Source organism: Acinonyx jubatus, chromosome X (assembly GCF_027475565.1).
Source record: "Acinonyx jubatus isolate Ajub_Pintada_27869175 chromosome X, VMU_Ajub_asm_v1.0, whole genome shotgun sequence".
In the NCBI taxonomy this organism is placed as follows: Eukaryota; Metazoa; Chordata; class Mammalia; order Carnivora; family Felidae; genus Acinonyx; species Acinonyx jubatus.
The window spans coordinates 105,935,193-105,944,757 of record NC_069389.1 but is presented as its reverse complement, the minus strand read 5'-3'; the positions used below and the strand labels follow the sequence as shown (position 1 = coordinate 105,944,757).

General features: G+C 39.5%; 1 protein-coding gene across 1 annotated transcript in view; it reads right to left on the bottom strand.

Annotated features, from left to right (window-relative positions):
- The window catches only part of STK26 (serine/threonine kinase 26), a 54,275-nt gene that overhangs the window by 2,384 nt on the left and 42,326 nt on the right, over positions 1-9,565 (bottom strand). The window contains exons 5-11 of the mRNA XM_027054410.2: positions 6,282-6,390; positions 6,040-6,197; positions 4,465-4,650; positions 3,165-3,313; positions 1,825-1,918; positions 1,316-1,378; positions 1,096-1,232 (exon numbers count right to left, since the gene is read on the bottom strand). Of these exons, the coding sequence (XP_026910211.1) occupies positions 1,096-1,232; positions 1,316-1,378; positions 1,825-1,918; positions 3,165-3,313; positions 4,465-4,650; positions 6,040-6,197; positions 6,282-6,390 (896 nt within the window). The remainder of the gene's footprint in view (positions 1-1,095; positions 1,233-1,315; positions 1,379-1,824; positions 1,919-3,164; positions 3,314-4,464; positions 4,651-6,039; positions 6,198-6,281; positions 6,391-9,565) is intronic.

The window sequence follows — 9,565 nt, the reverse complement described above, 5'->3', positions numbered from 1 at the left end:
ACGTCCGACTTCAGCTCAGGTCATGATCTCATGGTTCGTGAGTTCAAGCCCCTCATTGGGCTCTCTGCTGTCAGCACAGAGCCCACTTCAGATCCTCTGTACCCCGCCTTCTCTTTCTGCCCCCTCCCCGCTCATTCTCTCAAAAACTATAACTAAAAAAAAATTAAAAAAAAAAAAAAGGAAAAATGCACTGAGAAGTGATATAATGGGATTGAGGCTAGAGTTAGTATTGCTTTATAACTTGTTTGAGCTAAGAAGCTGTGTGTTTGTGCATGCATATAAAGTCTTGTTTAAAAAGAGAACTTGTTGGGGTGCCTGGGTGGCTCCGTCAGTTAAGCACCGACTTCAGCTCAGGTCATGATCTCGTGGTTTGTGAGTTTAAGCCCCACGTCAGGCTCTGTGCTGACAGCTCAGAGCCTGGAGCCTGCTTCGGATGCTGTGTCTCCCTCTCTCTGCTCCTTCCCCACTTGTGCTGTCTCTCTCTATCTCTGAAAAATAAACATTAAAAAATTGAAAAGAATAAAAAAAATAAAAAGAGAATTTGCAAATGAAATGTGCGAACTGTATTGAATGGGAACGAAGTTAAACCAACAGCTCAAGAGACAGTGTGGAAACTGAAGTCAATCATAAGGACGTTTTATACTCTTCAGTGACCTCCTCTACCTAAAATCCTTCCTTTAACTTTTCTTACAGGGGTTAAACTTTAGCACTGGAAACTATGCGAATAGTAGTGTGATGAGGGTAGCGGCAAGAATGAAAGCATTCCTAAATGGTATTTACAAGGGCCCAAATAAAAATATGCTCCATATCGGCCTTTTGTTTATATTCCTGCTAGCAGGCAGAGGAGAAAAACAACAAAACAGGCCATTTCATTCAGTGGAAAACGACCTTGTAATGCCCAAAGATAATAATTCCAAAAGCTAATGTTTAAGATGGGCAACAAACAAAACAGTTTTAAGCATACCACTATTTAAGAAGTGACTTAATAATGAGGAATGATTGCAATGACTGAATCAAGGTAATTCTATTGCATCACGAACTAACACCCAACAGAAAATGTTAAAATAAACATTTTAAATGACATTTCAAGCTTACTTTTGGAATTTCTCAATTAATTTCTTCACCATTTTATCTGTGATGCCAGGACAGGCAGCTTCAGCCACAGCAATACTTTTCTCGAGTTCTTCAATTGCCTGATTCCTGCTAGCGTTGTTCTCATCCTGCTGTTTAAGCTGAGAAAGAATCAATAGCAATAACATTTAAAATTACTATACTTCTTGGTGTAGATATCCAAAGCTGATGAATCCATACTTACTTCAGCAAATGCAGGTGTGATTATCATAGACAAACAGCTCAGGGTCTGCACAAGATCTTGCTCCTTTGAACAAATAATTTAGATTATACACATGAAATTAAAATAATCATTCATGTTTTTCTTATTCCATAACAAGGGAGCACTAATTTGAATTCTCCCTCCCAAAAGACCCAATATAAGGCACGTCTCCATGCTTCCTTCCTAATTCCCATCCATCATCCAGAAGGCTTCTAACTTCTGGGATTACAATAGATATCCATAATTCCACTGGGTTTATGCACCTCTAAGTAAAATGCATTTAAAAACATACCAATGGCCACTTAAATGACTTCCATGACCTTTACTTAATTAGCTTAAAACTAATGGCAAATGAAGCATACTATGGACACTGGGAGGTAGACAGGAATTTAGGGGTATTAAATTCTAGTAATTTTTGGCCATCGTAATCTCACTATGTAGTTCAACAGAGTCTATCAAGAGGAAGTAAGTGATTATCTCCATGCACATACTGCCCCATTCTGTAGTTTCTTTGGATCAGGCTTCTTTCGCACGGTGGTAAAGCTCCATTCAGGATGAGTATTATTTTCTCTGCTGGTGGATTCCCTAAAGAGATTGCCCAAAATACTAATATAAGTTCCTAAATAATTCAGCTTGGTGAAAATATCAAATCAATGCAGCCACACTCTGAAGAGTTGTCCCGATATAGACAAAAATCATAGTATAAAAAAGGATGTGATCTCAGTTTCAGGTAGATACAATTTACTTGAAGAAGAGCAGTAGTTCTCAACTCTGAAGTATGCATCAGGATCACATGTGGAGACCTCTTATTGTATAGAAAGGCCTGCCCACACCCCTCCCCACTGACTGGATCAGGATCTCCTGTAGTGTGGCTTTTGATTCTTTAAAAAAATTTTTTTCATGTTTGTTTGTTTGTTTGTTTTAAGAGTGAGAGAATCCCAAGCAGGCTCCACACTGTCCGTGCAGAGCCCGATGTGGGACTTGAACTCACAAACCGTGAGATCATGACCTGAGCCAAAACCAAGAGATGGACGCTTAACCGACTGAGCCACCCAGGCGCCCCTTTGGATTCTTTTTTAACATTCCATGTGCTACTTTCATGGGCCGCTAAGGCCAACAAACCATTACAACAAGGCACAAAAATCATCCTGGTATTTTTTATTGTTTTCAAAAGTAGGGCAATTTCTCATAAAGGCAGGACACTGAGAGTATTGTCTAAAGAAATTTGGTGTTGTCTTTGTGCCAATTCATCAAGTGGAAGAGAAAATTCTGGTATAACCCACAGACTTTCCTAGTCTAAATTAAGTTATGGACTTAGAAGATAAGATGTCAATGTAAATGCTGCAGTTAAAAACTGGTGTAGCTTTTTTAGGAGGGTCCAAATCACACATAAATGAATACTTAAATATATCAGTCTGATCACAGTTCAGGACATGGCCAAGAGGTGGGAAAGGCCTGGCAGTCAGTGCTCCAGAGGGATTTTGCAGGTTTCCCCCAAAGTATGAGAAGACATAGCCTTTATCACTTTGGGCAAACTGATGTAACACTTTTAATAGAATCTTGTTCCAAAATTTTGTAATATACTCAAGTATCCACTAGGGGTTAGACCGAGACCATTTAAAACTAGAGCAATTCACTTCTAAGAAAAAACATGTTTCTAAATTCATTGTACTGCACAGACTGTGATTTTAAAAGCTTTTCACAGTTTCTACTATAAAAATTGAAAATACAGCTTCCATTTTATGCTAGAGAAAGCATAGTGGATACTGGTTAGAAGATACGCAGTATTCGAACGGGCTACCTACATAACAATGAAATGATTTGTACATACGAATCAGAGCCCTCAGAATCAGATTCATCATCACTGTGCCCTTCTGCCTTCCATCTCTTAAATCGATCTATCAGTTCGGTCAGATAAGAAGTCTTCTTTGAATTTTTTACAATGAATTTGTGTTTCAGAAGTTCTTTAGCTGTAGGACGCTAGGGAAAGATATGAAGGTCACATGAATATTTCAAGGCCCTTTATGATTGCAAGGTGTGGTAAAAAAAGTAACTTCCATTATTAAGCTGAAAAGGTATGTCTGAAAAGTATGTCTACAGACACAAGGACAGCTAAAATGCTGTAGGGCAATGGCTAATTCTACTCTTTGAAGTGGCTCAAGGCAACCAAATTAAATTTACTACTCTGGTACCAATTTGTTCAAACACAATGGACAAAAAGGTGGCCTGTCCACCAGCAAACTGGCAGGTGGGGCCTTCTCCAAAGCAGAGAGACACGTGGCAAGGTTTTGAAAATGGAGTAAAAATTTACAACCATTTCACAATAGTGCTTTAAAAATACTTTTATTATATTTACTGCAAGTTGAAAAAACTGGATGAAAACTAGCAAGGCTAAAACTTTTATTATCATCTGCACCTATCATGTGATCCCCAGATTAATCCTCTCCCCGTCACACGTGAATTCATACTGCACGTAAATACAAATGCCGCATCCTGTGGGGGATATTTCGCTCCTAGTATTTTGTCAATATCAGAATGTTCATTCTCAATTTTAAAACAGTTACATCACAACTTAGTTCTTGTACACTTCTAGCTTCTAGAAGTCACCAGGCAGCTTTATTTTTGAAGTAGTAAAGCAACTGTGATCAAATCTGCCAGGTAAACGAGTGGAGTTCACTAGACATCAGTAAAAACATGCAACTTCATGTTGGAATTTCTCAACGTTAAATTTTGAAACGAGTGAAAGGCACACATAACTTGTCATGAAAAATGAAAACACTGTTGAATAAATATCACTGTGAATAGTTACACGTGTGCTTTAATAGTGACATCCTACAACAGAAACCTTATTTCTCAAATTTCCTTCCTGCTGAAATGGGAAATGATCAATAGAATAAGGAGGAAGCTAGGGGCCATGAACAAGAGAAAAAGATACAGGGCAAGGAGAAAAGGAAGTAAGGACCTTGTTAAGAACTGAACAGAATTAGCAAGATAGGGGGGAGAACCAGGTTCCTAGAAGGATCTTAGACAATTTTCCCATGCACTGTATTCCCCACTGTAGAAAAACTACATTTGCTTTAAATAGCTTTAATAATAGAAAACAAATAGTAGTAAGAGCAATATATACTCACAAATGATGGATCTTTGTTCAGGCAAGCATCAATAAACTCCTTGAAGGACTTAGTAAAGTCTCCAACAAGAGTTGGCGGGTTGTTTTTTGGAATAAGAAACAGAACTCTCATTGGATGCATATCAGAGTTGGGTGGCTCTCCTTTGGCTAGCTCAATAGCAGTAATTCCCAATGACCAAATGTCAGCCTGAGGTAAGAGAAAGAAAAAAAAATTACCTCGAAATTCCATTCCAGCAGACTGCCACAAAATAGCCTATGGGTCATATGATATTAAAGTGTCCTGGGGCACCTGGGTGGCTCAGTGGGTTGAGCGTGTGACTCTTGGTTTTGGCTCAGGTCATGATCTCAATCTCATGATTCATGAGGTCGAGCCCGGTGTCAGGCTTCTTGCTGACAGTGTGGAGCCTGCTTCTCTTTCTGCCCCTCCCCTGCTCACTCTCTCTCTTTCTCTCAAAATAAATAAATAAACTTTAAAAAAGGTGTCTTAAAAGGAGTGCCTGGCTGGCTCACTTGGAAGATCATGCAATTCTTGACCTTGGGGTAGTAGATTCAAGCCCCAAGTTGAGGGCAGAGAGGACAGACATACATACATAAACAAACTCAAAAAAAAATGAAGTGTCTCAAGAAATGCAATGGCAATAAATTTTTATTAATATAATTCATTTATTTAAAAAAATTAACAAATTCCTGGGGTGACTGGATGGCTCAGTCAGTTCCGTGTCTAACTCTTGATCTCAGCTCAGGTCTTGATCTTAAGGGTGGTGAGGTCAAGTCCCACATTGGGCTCAGCACTGGGTGTGAAGCCTACTTAAAAAAAGAATTATCGGATGAGCACCGGGTGTTGTATGGAAACTAATTTGACAATAGATTTCATAAAAAAAAAGAATTATCAAATTCCCTAACTTTTTGCCTGGCACCATATTCTAGATACTGAGGATTCCAGTGGTGAATAAAACAGACAAAAATCTCTGCTCTGAAGGGGCTTGTGTTCTAACGGAAGAGACAAATATGTAAATTATACAATGTCAGATGGTGCTAGGTTCAATGAAGAAAATAACAAATCAGGATCACGGAATAATGGATGATTGCAAGGGGTTGCAAATTTACATGGGATGGCTAGGGAAGACTATTCTGTGAGGTAATGTTTAAGCAGAGACCTGATTGGGAGGAAAGTTATTCCAGATAGAAAGAATGGTGAGTGCAAAGGTCCTGAGGCCAGAGCGTACTTGCTATGTTTGTGGGACATAGCACCCACTGTGGCCAAAGCAGACAGAATATAGAGGGAGAGTAATAAGAGATGAGGTTGAGGAGGCAGACAAGGGCCAGATCATCAAGAGCCATGTATGTGATAGTAAGGACTTTGGATTTTATTCTAAGTGGAATGCAAGGCCATTGAAGGGAATAAGGTCCAAATATGATCAGCATCCAGGGAACTAATGGGTTAACATTAGTTGACATAACTCTAGCTTTAGAAATACTTCTAAAACAAGGAAAACTGGGACGGTTTATTATATAGAATAGCACGCTCTATAAAACCTATTATTAAAAACTAAAGTTTGTACAGGTAACACTTTACTTTTGAGTCATAAGCCGACTGTTGAATAACTTCAGGAGCCATCCAAAATGGTGTTCCTACAAAGGTATTTCTTTTAATTTGTGTATCTGTCAGCTGGCCAGCAACTCCAAAGTCAGCAAGTTTAACATCTCCTTGTTCTGACAGCAAGACGTTGGCAGCTAGGAGGAAAAAAGAAACAAAAAACGCTCAGTTTCCTCAGAATGCAGCTACTTTTCTCAGGTTCATGTAAGATTTTTGTATACCTTTTATGTCTCGGTGAATTTTCTTTTCTGAATGCAGATAGTCCAGACCTTTCAAAATTTCCTTTAGCATGGTAGCAATCTGGAACTCATCAAATGGACCAGCTCGAAGCTTAGGGGGAAAACACACACACTTTTACAAACATATATAAGTTCCAAACAATGAAGTACTAACTTGATATGATCTTTGAAATAAGGGAATCACTTAGATATATGAAGCAATTCTGCTTATTAAGCCAATATTTAAACAAAGGAGAAAAAGATTAAAAAGGTAAGGGAAGATAGTAAACAAGTTAAGTCTGAAATGGTTAAGGCTGAAATGGTTTTTAAATGGATTAGATTTAATCTCAAAAGATAATACAAGCAGTGTTACCTCTGTATGTACCAGCTCCAAATCGTGAGGTTCTTAAATATTTACATCAAAGATTTAAGAAATACTCTTAAATAATGACAGAACTAGCTTTCTTTTCTTTTCTTTCTTTCTTTGGCTAGGAAAAAAGAAATCAGCTACTTAAATTTTGACATTTGCTATTTAAATGATTAACTATTTACACTAAACTGATTTTGAGATCAAAAAGTCTGTAAGATTTCCGCAGCAACTCAGCTCAATGGTACAGGTCAGCCACAGCACAGTTCTTAGCATTTATGTATCTCAATAACACTGTAAAGCAGGCAGCCTTTCCGAGGCTGAGATTTTAAAAGTTAGTCAGGAATACAACAATTAATCTGTTCAGACTTCATTGTAAAAAAAAAAAAAAGATCGAATCATGAAGGGGTATGGTTTTTTAACTAAATGTAACACATTTCCCCTTTCTTTCCCCATCCCCGTCCTAAAGCCAATAGTTCCAACTGGAATACAAGGAAAGCAATGATTAGGTTTCGGGAGAACTTGTAATGGAGTATCTGAAAATCTCCCTTTAAAATAAATGGCTATTTTAAAATTCTGGTACCTCATAAAGCACAAACAGTGGACTGTACAATATTATTACAGGAAGGGTGGGAATCTGAAGTCAGGGCTGAGGTTGAGCTGTTTGCTGGAAGGAGGGAGGAGGTGGTGAAAATCAAACATCGCCCACTCTGCCTCACACTGGGAGGGATTCACAGCTCTTTGGCACCTTGTGTATTTCATCTTTCATGAATGCCATATTTATTCTGAATAAAGGGCACTTTCATGTTGCAATTTAACAGCTTAAAATAGAACCCATACTTCAGTTTCACCACTAAATATTAGCTGTGGTCTGGATATACAGTATACTCCAGGGATGCCCGTAGTTCAATAGGTGCCTTTCCTAGGTAACATTATCTATTTACTTATAAGTCTATTAACTTCCACTCCAAAAGTTTCTATTTAAACAGTAGTGATTAAAGTTGTTCTCAAAGGTGAAAATGGCATTTTATTGATTGCCGGCAATGAAATTCTGAGGTACTACCAAATAATTTAAAGACAAATGTTGGTACCACTGATCAGAAAATGTTGACAGGGCCAGAGGAGGTATGCCCTCACTCACTTAAGAAACTGGGCAAGGTCTGGGATGCCCGGGTGGCTCAGTAGGTTGAGCATCCGACTTCAGCTCAGGTCATGATCTCACAGCTTGCGGGTTCGAGCCCCGCGTCGGACTCCGTGCTGATAGCTTGGAGCCAGGAGCCTGCTTTGGATTCTGTGTCTCCCTCTCTCTCTGCCCCTCCCTTGCTCATGCTCTGTCTCTCTCTCTCTCAAAAATAAAATAAACATTAAAAAAAAGAAATTGGGCAAGGTATATATAAGGGACACTACTTATCATTCTGAAGGGCTTCTGAAAGTGGCCTGGATAAGCCAGTGTGTTACCTAATACAGAATTTTAAAGAATATATTTAAGTAAAAACAAACAAAGAAGAGGTCCTCAAGACCCACTGGCTCATCTGGTATATTTAGGTCCAGCTTCAAATTCAGGAAAAATAAAATCTCAATTAACTGGGTACTGGAGGAAGATGGTGGAGTCGGGGAGAAGCCATGGCAGGGCAATGGGAACTGGGTAGTACAGCTGGGTTTTTCTGGTGCATTATCTGACAGAAAACTCTTTCAAGCCTTGTGGTTAAAAATGTATCATTAGCCATGTCGACAATGATGAGAGAAGGAGAAAAAAGGGAGCTGGAGTGATAGAGGAGGTAAAGTAGATGGAACAGAGATTGCTATTCCCTGGGAGAGAGAGAACGCCGAGATCTTGGTCCACTGTCCCTGGAGTGCATAACTGAACTTGTCTTCAGTGGCCAAAGACAGTGCCGTGTCTCTAATAGCTAATATCTCTGCCTCCAGGGCCAGTGTACTGGCCTTATTGTCAACTGAGGACATGCAAGAGCGGGTCACCTGCTCTTTCACAGACTGTATACTTGTGGGCCTGGGGATCTTCCCCACTCCTGTGACTTTCAGCTGGTCCTAATGCAGCAGGTTATGTCCGTGCCTTCTCTTACGGTTAGCATATTGTTTCCAACTTTTGTCTTTGGTGCTATTTTATCCTCCTAACCTTATCATACGTGTTTTTGTTGTAAGCCACTGCAATTCCCACTGGAAAGAAGTGAGGTATGATTTAAAAAAATCAGAGTCTGTTCATGTATAACTAATTTTTTTCAAGAATGGGAGAGAATCGGGGTGCCTGGGTGGCTCAGTCGGTTAAGTGTCCAACTTCGGCTCAGGTCATGATCTCACAGTTCGTAGGTTCGAGCCCCGCGTCGGGCTCTGTGCTGGCGGCTCCGAGCCTGGAGCCTGCTTCGGATTCTGTGTCTCCCTCTCTCTCTGCCCCTCCCCCACTCATGCTCTGTCTCTCTCTCTCTCTCTCTCAAAAATAAATAAACATTAAAAAAGTTAAAAAAAAAAAGGAATGGGAGAGAATCTTGAAGTATACACTATAAAATGTTGATGTCAATTACAAGTCATAATCGCATTCCATTATTTAGGCACCAATTTAAAGTGAGAAATATTGGGGCACCTGGCTGGCTCAGTCAGCATGTGACTCTCGGGGTTTTGAGTTCGAGCCCCATGATGGGTGTAGAGATTACTTAAAAATAAAATCTTAAAGTGACAAATATTCTCTTCTCAGCATCCCTGTCGTTTTTTCTTGTCCCTGGTAGCAGTGCCCTCCCTCAAACCCAATCCTTCTTAGATTCCCCAAATGATAGCATTTGTTTGTATGGCACTATACACGGAGAAGAAACAGCACATTTTCTCATCATTTGCCCTCCTTACAAAGGCCAGTTAAATGTTTATAATTCAATCACAGTATTATTGAATTCTTGAGCTAGGGACACAAACC